We start from the raw sequence: 15,216 nt of genomic DNA, 5'->3' as shown, positions 1-15,216 counted from the left end.
AGAGCTAGAATTTGAAGTGAGGGAAAATGACAGAGAGAATATCAGCTTGAAAGGTTGGACCTTAAGAGCTCTTGTGTCTCAGTGGTAGTGTCCCTGCCTCTGAACCAGGAAACCCAGATTCACATCCTACCTGCTGTAGAAGTTTATAGTAACATCTCGGAGCACTGATTAGGAAAACACCTAAAAGGTTGGATATATGAAAGAAGTGATCTGATGCCAGGGAATATTCTGGTGAGGAAAGATCTGAGTCTAATCCAAGAGCCAGTGGAGAACTGTTTATATTTGTGCAAACCCTCCCAAAATTTGATGAATCAGTTGCTGAGGCATTTTTCATCTTTATTTTTATAAAGCTAACTAAGCAGAGGAGGTTGCTGAATGAAAACTATACTGCTCATGCAAAAAAGGTTGACAGGCAGCGCTTATAAGATTTATGACTTCCAAACTGAGGAAGCTTATGAAATATAACTTATGAAAGGGCAGAGGTGGCAATTCTTAGTGTGTACAAGTTGGTCCCTTAGGCTTACAGGAACAAAGTTTGGAGTATCTGAATTCGACCATTGGAGGCATTGAAGGTTGAGACTATGAATGAGACCCAAACAAAAATAATGGTCCTTTGAGAATTAAAATTTACTCCATTAGTGAGAGCTCACATAGAAAACTAGAAGGTTGCAACGGTTAAGATAGGCAGCTGAGATGGCCGATGATCACATACTCCTTGATTTTAAAATTCTCACTCTTGTTTTCAAATCCCTCCATTGTCTTGCCCCTCCATGTCTCTGTAATCTCCTCCAACTCTGCAGTTCTCCAGGATATCTGTACCCCTCCAGTTGTGGTCTGTTAAATATTAATTTTAACTGCTGCACCAGAAACAGCTATGACTTCAGTTGCCAAGACCCTAATACTCTAGAATTGCTTTCTTAAACCTCTTCAAGTCTCTTTCTCTCTGTTGCATTTAAAGCACTGCTTAAAAACATCTGTTTTAACCAGGTTTGTGTCATCTTTCCTGGTATCTCCTGATGTGGTTCAGTGTCAGATTTGTTTGCACCCCTCCAGGGTGTTTACTAAATTTAAAGGTATTGTATAGATACAAGTTCGTGTATTTTTATTGTACGTACTAATCATGCCTTAAAATTCTTTGCTACTTAGTGCTTCCAGACAGGATTAAGTGAGAATTGCTGCATTAGTCAGGAATTGCTCTTCATTTGTTTCCGTATTCAATTATGGAGGGCTACACAATATATATCTTTAGTAATGGAACCAAAAAAAGGTATCTAGCTGTACAAAATATGGATTCTCACAAAGCAGGAAGCAATTTACAGAATACCCGCAATACACAGGGTCCCAAATGTTAACCCATTAAATATCATGAACAGGAAAGGCTTTCACTCAAAAAAACTGAACCCTTTGTGTAATGTGTATCACCTTGGTGCTGTCCAACATGGCCCAGCAAGCCTTTTACCTTGGCATTTATTGAAAGGACATTCAAAGTTTTGTCACCAGGTCTTTTTGGAGAATAAGGGTCTGCGTCCCCGTTCCAGGAAATTATACTTTGAAATATTTGTGATAGTTTTTTTTATCAGTTAAGAAAGTTGTACAATCATTAGTTTTTAATAGTCCTACAGTAGTCCTAATAGTACAGAACTTGAATATTCCTGAAAAAAGACATGCTTTGACAAAGCTTTCCACCTTGTACTCATCTTTTCTGAAGAAGAATTCAGAAGAAGCTCCAAAGCGTAGAATTGACAGCATCGTACTCTATGAGAGGAGAGTTCTGAATGATTAACACATGGATCCTGATTGGTTGAGGTTTACAACAGAGAATGCACCCCTTAATAATGATTGACAATTAACTGCCAAGCTTTGTTTACATTTTAAACCAGGCAAGTTCATTCAGGTTGGTCATTACAATATCCTACAGAACAACCCAGAGAATAACTGTCACCCATGTTACCAAGTTGAAACAGAAGCAGTATATGTACATAACTAAAAATAGAAATTGTGAGAGAAACACAGCAGCAACTGTAGAGAGAGAAACAGGTAATATTTCTAGTCCAATAATTCTTTTTGGACCTGAGCTATTCCAAAAAACAGTCATCTGATTCAAAATATTAACCCTGGTTGACTTTTCACAGAGACTGCCAAACCTGCTGAGTTTCACCAGCACTTTCTGTGTTTATTTCAAATCTTCAGCATCTGCAGTATTTTATTTTTGTTGCAATTTGTTTACACCTTCTTTCCTCTTGTGAACACAGTGTCTTCTGTATTAACATATGTAGAACTGAATATGTCTTCCATTGCTCTCTGGATCAATTGTACAAAATTTCACTCTGTTCCTTCTTTAAATGACAAACTAATTTGTAGCATGCAACAGTCCAAATAGAACAGTTACATTTCTCTTAAAACCTAGTTTTTCAGATATATCTATTTTGGACATCAAGTATTGAACAATAACTTAAATCTCAGGAAGCTGAATACTTTGTTGGTAATCTGTCTTTTCCCTTCTTGAAGGATGGAAGTATCAATCATCAATTGAAGTATCAATCATCACATTAAATAAGGAAATTCATGTGGCAACTGGGAAACTGTAAATGTCAAGGTTTTCCACACATAGAATGATAATGGAGTCTTGCATGTCAGTATACTGACTAATTTGCATCCTGATGGTGGACACTGTCATTGGTGCTTCTGACCAAATGGTGATAATGAGATGATTATGGAAATGACAGTGGCAACCAAATATGCTGAATCGATTGAACTTTCCACACCTTCCCCTCTCTCTCCTTCAACACCATTTCCTTCAATCCACAATGTCAGTACTGCTCCGTCACAAAATGAAAACCACCCAATGGTACTACCGCCACCAGCACCACCACCACCACCAGTACTACCACCACCACTGCCACCACCATCATCACCATTTCAGTCACCATCTTCTCCAAGTCTTCAGAAATCCAAATTCAAAAAAGTGAACTGGATCACTATTCCAAAAGACAGGATCTTGGGAAAAGACAACATCTGGACAACGGACAAGTATGATGATGATTTTCAGCTAGACATTTTAATCATGGAGAAGTTATTCGAACAGGTGGAGAAAGTTTCAGGCCATGAGCGAAAGCACTGGAGAAGATTTAAACACAATTGCCAAGATTCCACTGGTGAAAGAGTAAGTTAGTTTGAGTGAAACAGTTTATGTATTAGACTGTGGGTAGAATTCACTGCTTGTGCCTGACAGACTCTTTTAGAAGATTACCTCTGAATAGATGGCTTTGGTATTTTGGTGTTATTCTGCTTTCTTCTGTTGTTACCCTTTTCTCCTGTTCTTTTCCTGTTCTGTTTTGAAGGTGCTTATTTTAATACCCTCAGTGAAGGGAGGCAATGGCCTAGCAGTATTACTGTTGATCCAGAGACTCAAGGTCATGTTCTGGGGACCTGGGTTCAAATCCTGCCATGGGCCATACTGGAATTTGAATTCAATAAATGTCTAGATTAATGAATCCATTGTCAATTGTTGGGAAAATCCCATCTGGTCCACTAATGTCCTTTGGGAAAGGAAACTGCCATACTGACCTATATGTGTCTCCAGACCCACATCAATGTGGTTGACTCTTAACTGCCCTCTGGGCAATTAGGAATGGTCAACAATGCTGGCCTAGCCAGTGACATCCTCATTCTATGAATCAATAAGAAAACCTCATGAAAAGAACTCCAAGACAGAAGGGTGGGAAGCAATAGTTGTATTAGATTTTTTAAATTGCAGAGGTAATATTTTTAGTTGTACAGAAGATAAAAAATGTTATTATTTTCACAGAATCACAAAGTTACAGTGTGGAAAGAGATCATTCAGGACAGCAAAGGAAGCAAGTTACAGTGAGTTCAGCTATGTTGATTGTCAAGAGATTACGGCAGGACTGGATGGTCTTTAATGATATTGTTGTCATCACAGAAACATGGTTGAGAGAAGGGTCAGACTGGCAACTCATCATTCTGGAGTATAGGATTTTGGGCGAGACAGAGGAGAGTGTGAAATGCGTGGTGGTGTAGCACTATTAATTAAGGAGTCAATTACTGCAATAAGAAGAGATGATATCTGAAATGGTCTTCAAGGCTTTGTGGGTAGAACTTAGGAATGGAAGGGGGCAGCCACTTTACTTGGAGTGTATCATAAGCCTCTAAAGAGTCAGCGGGAAATAGAGGAGTAGACAGTTCACAGAGGTGTGTAAAAGTAATTATACTCGGGGATTTCAACTTCCCAACGTAAATTGGGGTAATCATAGTGTTAAGGGTTTAGAGGGGGTGGATTTCTTGAAATGTATCAGGGAAACATTTTGCATCAATATGCAGAAGGCCCAAGAAGGGCCAGCGCAGTGCTGCATCTGGTTCTGGGGAAAGAAGCCAGACAAGTGTTCAATGTGGCAGTGGGGAAATATTTTAGTGATAGCAACCATAACATGGTATGGCTCAAATTTGTTCTGGACAAGTAAAATGATGGTCTGAAAAAGATGGCTTTGGATTGGGGAAGGCAGATTTTATCAAAATAAGGCAGAAAATGGCCAAAGTTGACTGGGAAGTTGCGGGTAAGTCTACAGTAGAGTATTGGGGCGCATTCAGAAAATGAACTGGGGAGAGTATAGGTCCAATATGTACCCATCAGAGACAAATGTAGGAGCAATGAGTTCAGAGAACCCTGGATGTCTAAGACAATTCAGAACTGGATGGTAAAGAGGAGAAGGGCTTTCAGCAAGTCCAAAGGGAGAATTCAGCTGCAGCCGTAGAAGAATACAGGAAGTACAGCGGGGAACTTAAGAAAGCAATTAGAAGAGCTAAAAGGGGGCATCAAAAAGGACTTGCAAACAGGATTAGAGAAAATCCTAGAATATCTTATAATGACATTAAAGAGATGAAGTCAGAAGTCACACAACACAAGGTTATAGCCCAACAAGGTTTATTTGAAATCACGTGCTCCGAAAGCTTGTGATTTCAAATAAACCTGTTGGACGGTAACCTGGTGTCATGTGACTTCTGACTTTGTCCACCCCAGTCCAACACTGGCACCTCCACATTAAAGGGACGAGGTTAACCAGGGAAATAGGTATTGTAAGAGGGCCCATTAGGGACCAAGAGGGCAACGCCTGAGTGGAAAAGGAGAACATAGATATGGAATTCAGGAAAAGGGACTATAAGGAAATTACACAGTTTGACATAGGAAATGGGGAGGTATTGGAGGCTCTATCAGGCTTAAAAATGGACAAATCCCTTAGCTTGGATGAATTGCATCCCAGGCTGCTATTGGAGGTGAGACAGAAAATTGCAGAGGCGCTGAAACAAATTTTTAATTCCACTTCTGAGGGAAGTGCCAGAGAACTGGAAGATAGCTAAAGTGGTTCTACTTTTCAAGAAGGATGGTAGAGCTGAACCAGGAAATCACAGACTGGTCAGTCTCACATTGGGAAACTATTGCAGAAAATTCTGAAGGAGCAAATTAATACCGACTTGGAAAGGCATGGGTTAATTAGAGATAGTCAACATGGCTTTGTCAGAGGGAGAGCATGCCTAATAAATTTGTTAAAATTTTTTGGAAATGTGATCAAGCGTGTGGATGAGGGAAGTTCAGTTGACGTAGTTTATATGGATTTTAGCAAAGTTTTTAACAAAGTCCCGCATGGGAGACTGATTGAGAAGGTTAATGCACATGGAATTGAGGGAAACTTGTTGAGATGGATCAGAAACTGACTTAGTCATAGGACACAAGGATCAGTATTAGGAACAAAAACAAAGTTACTGGAAAAGCTCAGCAGGTCTGGCAGCATCTGTGAAGTTAAAAACAGAGTTAACGTTTTGGGTCCAGTGACCCTTCCTCAGAACTTCTGAGAAAGGGTCACCAGACCCAAAACATCAACTCTGTTTTTAGCTTCACAGATGCTGCCAGACCTGCTGAGCTTTTCCAGCAACTTTGTTTTTGTTCCTGATTTACAGCATACACAGTTCTTTCGGTTTTGATCAGTACGAGAATCCTTTTTGTTTGTTATATACCTAAATAATATGGATGAAAATGTAGGGGGAATGTTAAGCAAATTTGCAGATGACACCAAGATTGGTAGAGTAGTTAGTAGTGAAGAAGATGGTTATAGGCTACAGGAAGATATAAATGGGTTTGTCAGATGGGCAGACCAGTGGCAGGGTATTTAACCCTAATAAGTGTGAGGTGATGCACTTTGGAAGAACAAACAAGATGAGGGAGTGTTTAATGAATGGCAGGACACTGGATAGCTTAGAGGACCAGAGGGATCTTGGGTAATTATTCACAGATCCCTGAAGTCAGCCGAGTACATGAATAGGATCGTTAAGAAGGCATATGGACACTTGGTTTCATTAGTCATGGCATAGAGTATAATAACAAGGAGGTAATGTTGGAGTTGTATATAAACTGTTGATTAGGCCACAGCTGAGGTATTGATCTGGTCACCTCACTACAGGAAGGACGCGATAGCACCAGAGGGGTTACACAGGAGGTTCACCAGAATGTTCCCTGGGATGGAGAAATTGAGATTTTAGGACAGCCTAGATAGGCTTGGATTGTTTTCTTTAGAGCAGAGAACACTGAAGGGAGACATGATTGAGATGTATAAGATTCTGGACAGGGGTGAATAGAGAGCAGATGTTCCCCTGAGTTGAGGAGTCAATCACAGGAGGGTATAGTTTTAGGGTAAGGGGGAGGAGATACAGGGGAGATTTGCTAAAGAAAACTTTTCCATTCATTTGGTGGTGGGAATCTGGAATGTACTGCCTGGGAAGGTAGTGGAGGCCGGTAACCTTACAACCTTTAAAAAATATTTGGATGAGTACCTGAAATATCATAAAATTCAAGGACATGGGAAAAGTGTACAAAATTGAGATTGGAACATCTTTAGTGGTAGTTATAATGGTGCAGACCTGATGGGCCAAAGGGCCTTTTCCTACAGTGTATGAGTCAATGAATCTATGAATCTATTGTGTCTGCACCTCCCTCTGAGCATTTTAACTTCGTGCCAATCTCTTACCTTTTCCTGGTAACACTGAAAATTGTTCCTATTTAAGTCATAATCCAATTCTTTCTGGAATACCGAATACCACAATTTTGTGAAAAAATAACAAATAATTGCGGATGCCCAAAATCAGAAACAAATAAGAAATTACTGGAAAAACTCAGCAGATGTGGCAACATCTGTGGAGAGAAAGCAGAGTTAATGTCCAGTGATCCTTCTTCAGAACTGATTGTAAGTAGGAAAAGATTGATATATATGCCGGAGAATGGGAAAAGCTGCGGGTCCAAAAGCTGACAGGAGAATTACTTGTTGCTTTTCATCTGCTCCAGAGTCATTTGCCTAGAAAAATAACACATTCTTTGCACATACTGGGTTCAGTCTTTGACAGCAGAGTTGAACAAGTCAAGCTTCCCAGATAACGGTGCAATGCCAGAAATGCTTACCTCAACTCAAAGTCAACTGTTGTGGGTGAATTTCTTTAGAACATAGAACAGTACAGCACAGTACGGACCCTTCGGTCCACAATGTTGTGCTGACCTATTATCCTACTCAGATCAAACTACCCTGCATACCCTACATTTTACTATCACCCATGTGCCTATCCAAGAGCCGCTTAAAACTCTCTAAAGTATCTGACTCCAGTACCACTGCCGGCAGCACATTCCACACGCCCACCACTCTAGGAGTGTGCTTTTCTCTTGTTGCCACTTAAATAACTCGACAGAAGCCAGTATCCTGTCACCAAGTCACCCTTTCATTTACACATGGAGAGTCCTCAACACTGATCCAGCTCTCTCAGAGCTAGCTCTCAGAGTAAACAGGATGTCTGACGCCCTTGTTCTTATCTGTCAGCCAGGGCTCCCTGATTGGGACAAATCAGGGAACTTATCATATTCCACCTGGCTGGCCTCACTACAATCTCTACAAAAAGCCTCCTGAAGAAATGTTCCTGGGTCATCAAATGTTAGCATTGGTGCTCCCACACAACCCATTCAGAGAACAGCCTTCTAATGAGTGTTGTCCTTCCCTTCACTCCTTGTTCAGCTTTTCTAACTGCCCCTGCTACTCCATAACCCTCTCATGCTGAAGAGTAAGTGACACTGCATAGTGTCCCGATACTTCCATAGGATAATCAAATTTTTTGCTATCTTGAAATCAGCAGAAACCTTTAGACTCCTCCAGCAGTTCAGTCCAGTGCTTTCATCAATTTTGCCTGAGTGAAAAAATAAATCAAATGCCACTCAGCTGCATCAAAATGCCATTTAATTAACCTGGAACAAGGCCCATTTTGCTTCCTGATATTTATTGTTTCAGGAATGAGTAGGAAAAGCGTTCCTGCACATTGTGTCCTGTTTTAGTATTCAGGCATTACATTAACAAGTGAATGTGTTAATAAGTATTAACACCATTTGACTATAAGAAGTAGGAACAGGAATAGGTTGTTTGGCCCCACGAGCCTGCTCTGCCATTCAATATGATCACGGCTGATCCAACGTTCCTTAAGTCTAGAGACTTTCCTGCCTTTTCCCTGTAACCCTGATTCTCCTACTGATCAAGAATCTTTCTATCTTACCCCACTGCTCTCTCTGGCAAGGAGTTCCAAAGACTCACAACCGTCTGAGAGAAGAAATTCCTTCTTGTCTCAGTCTTAGCTTGGTTTATCTTGGTATTAAATTAGTTTATTTTGAGTCTATGCCCTCTGGTCTTACATTCTCCCAAGAGGGTAAATATCCTATCAGCGTTTACCCTATCAAGCCCTTTAAGAATCCAATATGTTTCATGAGATCACCTCTCATTCTTCTAAACTTCAGTGAGTAGAGTCCCAACCTATTTAACTTCTGCTTATAAGACAATCCCTTGAAACCAGGGATCATCTTCGTCAGCCTCCTCTGAACTGCCTCCAAGGAAACAATATCTTTCCTTAAATAAGGGGACCAAAACAGCTCACAGTACTCTAGGTATAGTCTCACCAACACCTTGCAATAAGACTTCCCTACTTGGATACTTGAACCCCCTTGAAATGAGGGCCAATATTCTATTAGCCTTCCTGATTACCTGCTGCACCTGTCTTTCAAGCACAAGTACCCACAAGTCCCTTAGTGTTGCAACTTTCTGCAGTTTTTCTCTATTTTCTCTATTTAAATAATACTCCATTCTTTTGTTCTCTCTTCCAAAATGAACAACTTGACATTTTCATACATTATACTCCATTTGCCAACTTTTTCCACTTTCTTACCCTAACATCTCTCTATAAATTGTTTGTAGCCCTTTCTCAACTTGGCTTTCCATCTATATTTATGTTGCCTTCCTCCAAGTCATTAATATATATTGTGAACGGTTGCAGTGCTAGCACTGATCCCTGTGGAACACATTGCCAACCTGAAAAAGAGCACCTTATCTCCACTCGCTGTTTCCTGACCATTAGCCAATTCATACTAATATACTACCTCCAACACCATAGGCTGTTATGACTAAACCTTTTATGAGATACCTTGTCAAATGCTTCCTGAAAGTCGTAATACAACACATTTACTGGTTCCTCTCTATCCACGGTAGTTGAGACTTCCTTGAAAACTCAGATAAATTAACCAGACAAGACTTCCCTTTCATGAAACCATGCCAACCATGCTTTATTAGATCATGATTTTCCAAATGTCCTTCTATTACTTCCTTAATTCTCAAATATTACTAAATATTTGATTCCAACAATAGATGTGAGGCTAATCAGTCTATAATTATCCACTCTTTGCCTTCTTCCCATTTTGAATTGGGGTGTCATGTTGGCAGTTTTCCAATCCTCTGGTGCTTCTTCAAGATCCAAGGATTTTTGGAAAATTACAGCCAATGCACCCACTATCTCTGCAGCTATTTCTTTTAGGATTCTAGGATGGTCTAAGGGACTTATCTGCCTTTAGCCCCATTAATTTGTCTAATACTACATTTCTAATGATGATGATTGAACTTAATTCTTCCCCTGTATTCTATTGTAAGAATGTTCAAAGTATCTTTCAGTGTAAAGACTAATACAAAATATCTGTTTAATTACCCTGCAATTTCCGTAATATACATAATTCACCGCTGTCTCCCCAGGGGCCTTTGTTCATTTGGACATCTCCCTTTTTTTGTATATATTTAAACAAGCTCTTATTGTCCGTTTTCATATTCCTCACTGGTTAGCCCTGATGGTTTATTTTCTCTGTCTTCTTTATCCCAGTCTTTGGGGCTATCATTGACTTTTGTCTCCTTATTGGCTCTTTACTTTCGACTTTATATTCTCATTAACTTCCTTGGTTGGCCTTGGTTGGTTTATCCCTCTCTTAGAATCTTTCCTCCTTACTGGATATATTAAAATGGAATGTAGCTTTTTCAAACTATAAACCACAAAATAAAGACTTTACAAATTATAAGCAATAATAGTGGTACAATTCCTTGCCATCTGTACTTACACATTCAGCAGTTTCCACCTGCCCTATGTCACTTTGAATCCTGACACCACTGCAGGAGCTCAGCTTCTGGATTGAGTGAAGATAACACTGGACTGCTCCTTTGCAAATTATCCCACTGCTCTGCTCAGTCGTACCTTGCCAAATTTGCTTTCTCTCCGGTGCTGTGTACTGTAAGAGTTCCCTTAGGGTCACTCTTTCCCCTTATGCCCCAAATTCCCGAGAATTGATGTGTGTCAGGAATACATCATCCTGCCTGTCAGTGACACATAATCTTGCCCTTTAAATATCTGTAAACAGATTCAGGGTTCGCATGTGCTCTATGCCCATTGCTTTAGATACACAGGTACGAGGAAAGTGGCCAGCTGCAGCTTCTATGCTTGAACTCTGCAGGTAACTCAGTACTGTGCCACTAGAAGCAGCACTACTTCAATGAAATTTGGAATCAGCAATTATTCTTTCATCAGCAAGGTCCCACTAACAGCAATGAAATTTGGTTTCTCTTTCTCTTTTTCTGTTCTTTAATTTATGTATTTCTTTAACCTGTCTTCTTTCTGTTGTTTATTCTCCTTCTGTTTCTCATTTTCAGAATAATCGTCACAAATTCTTCCACTCCTCTGTAGCATTTCTCAGTGTGACCATTGGATTTCTTCGTCTTTTTTTGTAGATATCTCTCCTGGATTCTAGACGAAGCATGAATGTGGGAATATTTCTTAAACAGTTTAAAAGGTACAGTGCAGTCAAATTTTAGTTCTAATAGTTGACAGACACTAACTTCAGTATTTTGTGAACTCTTCAAAAAATCATTTGTGGTGTCTTTCATTAACATTTTTTTCAAGCTGAACATTCTGATGAATGAAAAACAAATCTTTTGCACATTATATTTGGGTACAGTATGTAGTCAGGGGATGCACTGTACTATATAAAAGTCTCTTACAATTAGTGTTTCTTGTTGGAAAGAGAGTAAGTCCTCATGAGTGACCTACCCTACTGTAACCAGATTCTATGGGCTGAATCTTACATTTTTTTGCTAAGTGCAAGTTACACCAAGTTTTTTCCTTTCCTTCCAGCTATATTTCTGTGTAGTCCCAGATTTCATAACTGGGTTGGAGAGAGCCTGCTCAATAGTGGAGCCTGTTAGTACTGGAGGTTTGGACAGATGACCTCAGGGACATTTGTGTCTCAACACTTCACATATGCTGAGAGTCTCCTTGCCAGAGGCAAGTGGACACTCCTTGCCTTGATCTTTTACATATTGTTGTGGGGTGGGGGTGGGGGCAGGGGGGTGGTGGTGGGAAGGACAGACAGCAGGCAGGGTAGAAGCGGAGAACCAGGCCACCTGTGGAATGTACTGAGAGGAGACACCAGAGGAGCCCCTGTGTGATTCCTCCTCTAGCTGGGTGCCTCATGGCACCACCCTGACTCCCAGTGAGGAAGGCATTCCTCAAGAGATAACCTGTCCTCCTGTTGCCATCCTTTCCGTCATGAGGACCAATATTAGGGTAATGGCATATAAGTCTGTGGGCATATCCCGCAGACCATGAGAGTGCTGAATGTGGCTCACCATGGCAGCCATCAACTTGTCTACAGAAGCAGCGAGACAATTGCATGCTTGACACAGCTGAGTCCTTATTAGCAGATCTGAATTCCAGTAGCCTCTGGTCTGTGAGGCCATTATTTCCAACTTACTCACATGCTGCACCAGTGCCTCCTCATGTATTCCAATGCAGTCCCTGATTGCCAACCCCACATGGTCCTATCCTGCCTGGGCTCTACAGATACCTGATCTCTGGCAGTCTTCTATATTTTCCTGTGAGGGCTAGAACTCTCTCTAGTAAGGGGTGAGGAACCTAATATTGGGCATGCCTCCACCCATTGTGGCTATTTCTGCCCTATTTTGTGCTGCTTTATACTGTAATGGAAGGAAGGGATCGAGTGAGGTGTAAGTGGGATATTTCTTCCTTAGTTAGATGTGGAGTTGTCACAGTAAGGTGTTCACTGCTTTTGCTCCCTAATATTCTGCACCTAATATTTCCCGCCGCGAGGCCAGTATCTGAGCTAGTGGAGGGTGCAGCAGGTAGCCTGGCCAATGCTTTCTCCAAGACCTCAGAACTCTCTTCCTCAGAGGTCAAGTAGGTCACCTCTGGTGCAACATCCCGTTTCTCCACTGAGGCTGTGGCGATCCTACCAGCACCTGCAGGAGAGAAGGCATCATAATCAACTGTTAGAAGTGCTATAATGGTACTAACAGTGGGGTGAATGTGAGAGGTACAGTAGAATAAAGAGTAGTACTTACTCAATTGCGGGGGTGGCATGGATATTTTGGCATCCCCGTAGGAGTGGTCCTGTATTTTCCTATGAGTGCTGGAACACTCTCTAGTAAGGGGTGAGGAACCTAATGTCGAGCATGTGTCCACCCATTGTGGCTCTTTCTGGCCTATTTTGTGCCGCTTTATACTGTAATGAAAGGAAGGGATCGAGTGAGGTATAAGTGGCTGACATAGCTGTTAGTGCCAGTGCAGGGAGTGAGGGAGTAAGCAGCACTGAAGCTATGAGGGTTTACTGCTTTTGGAGGTTAAGGAATGTGAGAGAGTGAGGGAATTTGGTGTATGCAATAGCGTGAGTAGCAGAGCATGGACCTTGGTGGGAATTGGATGCAGTAACAGAGATGGAGTGAGTGTGAGATACACAGAGAAGAATGTGGCACTCATCCTGGTGGAACAGTGAAAGTCATGAACCTTCCTATGCTGCCAGCTGTTCCTTTGGACTGTGGAAACAGCACACCTTCGGGTGGTGACCTTAGACCAGGCTGCCAGGATCTGTTGGTGTTACTTCCTTTGCTGCTCTGCTGGGAAGAGGACACTCTCCTCTGACCATTCCAACAACCAAGATCTTCAGGTCCCTGTCAGAGAATCACAATGCTAGTTTCCCCTGTCTGATACCTTCAGAAAGATTTTCCATCATTGAGCAGGTCAGTTTTCAGATTGTCAATGCTTATCAGGATGCAGACCATATGGTGTAGGTGCCAGGGATGCAGTTCCTTTGTGGGATGTTCTATGAGTGGCAAGTTCTTCCAGGAATGGTAAAATGGGGCTAGAATCAGGCAAGAGGTTGCCACAGGGACAGGGTAGTTAATGAGGAAAGTTTGGTAAGAGCAGCAAGAAAACTCACTAGGTCTTTTGGAATGAAACCCATCATAAAATTCGATGAGACTGCCACAGCCAAAAAAATTCATAAGATTCAGTCCATTAAACTGTAATTTTTTCCATCTGCTCAATTTTATTTAGGAGGTCCTGAATTTGAAGGAAAGCAGAGCAGATCTGCTGGTAATCTAAATAATGTTTGTCCCTCATCCTACACCATCTGACACTGATTTATCTCATTACAGTTTATGGGAACCTGATGTGTCATGTGGCTTATGCATTTGATAATAAAATAATTTATAAAAAGTTATTAATTGGCTGTGAAATATTTTAAGATATCCTCAGGAAATGAAGGACACAAGATAGCATTGTAAAGAACAAGTGTTTTTTCTTGGATAAACTTAACAATATGCTATGATTATGGAGGACAGTTGTTACTGTAGGTGCTGGAATCAGGTAGATTGTGAAGATTTTAAGAACCGTGGCGAACAATATAATGCTCATCAGTAGGTCAGTAGTTTGATTAATTCTAGTATAAATAATTCTAATACATCTGTTAAGTTTTTAAAAAAATTTCCAATCTCCTCAACAACATGGGCAATTATGAATCAGTTGATAAAATATGGTGAGACTGGAAAAATAAGCAAAAAGTCCAATTTTCCATTCAAGGTTTTAATAGCAAGATGGGAATCTCACTAGTGAATGGTGAGAAGCCTATTCAGAGGCTTTACCATTTCATTATGACCTAATCACATCTTGTTTTTGTGTAGTTTGCTATTTTCCCAGGCAGTGAATAGAAACTAGATGGCGACAATTCCTGACATTAAAGTCTGAGTGATAATTGCCGGTATCTTCACTGGGTGTTCAAGCTGGCCAGCATTCCCAACCCCTCAGGGAACACACAGTAGGCTGCCTGAACCCACTCAAATGTCTGTTAGGCACAAGATCCAATGACCATTCCCATTTGCAGTGGAGACGGAGTCCCACCAGTTTTTACAATGCCACCATAGAAAGCAGAAAATTCTGCCCATAGAAGCATCCTGAAGAAATCAGCTAGCAATACATTTGTACAAAGTTAATGATTACTTTAAGTACTACTGGGTTGTGACAGCAGGCCAATGATACTGAACAAGGTGAATGATGGTTAGAATCTTGAGTTTCAAAACGGAAACACTGTCATTAAATCTCATGTTGTTTGATACCTTAATCTGCTTGCTGTATACACCAACGCCTATGCCAGTAGACATCGAGTGTGATTCTTCCTACTTGTGTGCATATGTCATGGGTACCACTTTGGAGCTCCAAGGGCACACCTAACACCCAAAAAGATGGGTTCCATGAGCCCAATTTCTCACTGCTACCTGTGTAAAGATGAAAATGTTGACTTCAACGAATTAGAATTTCAAAAATATTTTCTTTACTAATACATTGGATGCTTGTTACCATTGAAATTTTTCACGACCATTTCTCAGGAGGAGACAACAGCTGCTTCAGCAAGTGTGAAAAAAAAACAGTAAATGCTGTTGCTTATTTTCATTGTAATGATAAATCAAAGGAATCCACTGGAAATGTTTTGTCTCTTTGCAGATGCTTGACAGAGGTGATGCA

The 15,216-nt window shown here is 40.8% G+C and overlaps 1 protein-coding gene across 2 annotated transcripts in view; it reads left to right on the top strand.

Moving 5' to 3' along the window:
• The first annotated feature begins 2,517 nt into the window (after positions 1–2,517).
• fhdc2 (FH2 domain containing 2) overlaps positions 2,518–15,216 on the top strand; it is a 61,795-nt gene continuing 49,096 nt past the window's right edge. For both annotated transcript variants that reach the window (XR_007263631.1, XM_020534117.2), the window contains exons 1-2: positions 2,518–3,163; positions 11,133–11,194. Coding sequence is in view for 1 of the 2 variants with exons in the window: in XM_020534117.2 (XP_020389706.2) it covers positions 2,708–3,163; positions 11,133–11,194 (518 nt within the window). In the remaining variant the exon portion in view is untranslated. The remainder of the gene's footprint in view (positions 3,164–11,132; positions 11,195–15,216) is intronic.

The sequence above is a fragment of the Rhincodon typus genome, chromosome 14 (genome assembly GCF_021869965.1).
Source record: "Rhincodon typus isolate 14 chromosome 14, sRhiTyp1.1, whole genome shotgun sequence".
Lineage (NCBI taxonomy): Eukaryota > Metazoa > Chordata > Chondrichthyes > Orectolobiformes > Rhincodontidae > Rhincodon > Rhincodon typus.
This window is presented reverse-complemented; position numbering and strand designations above follow the sequence as displayed.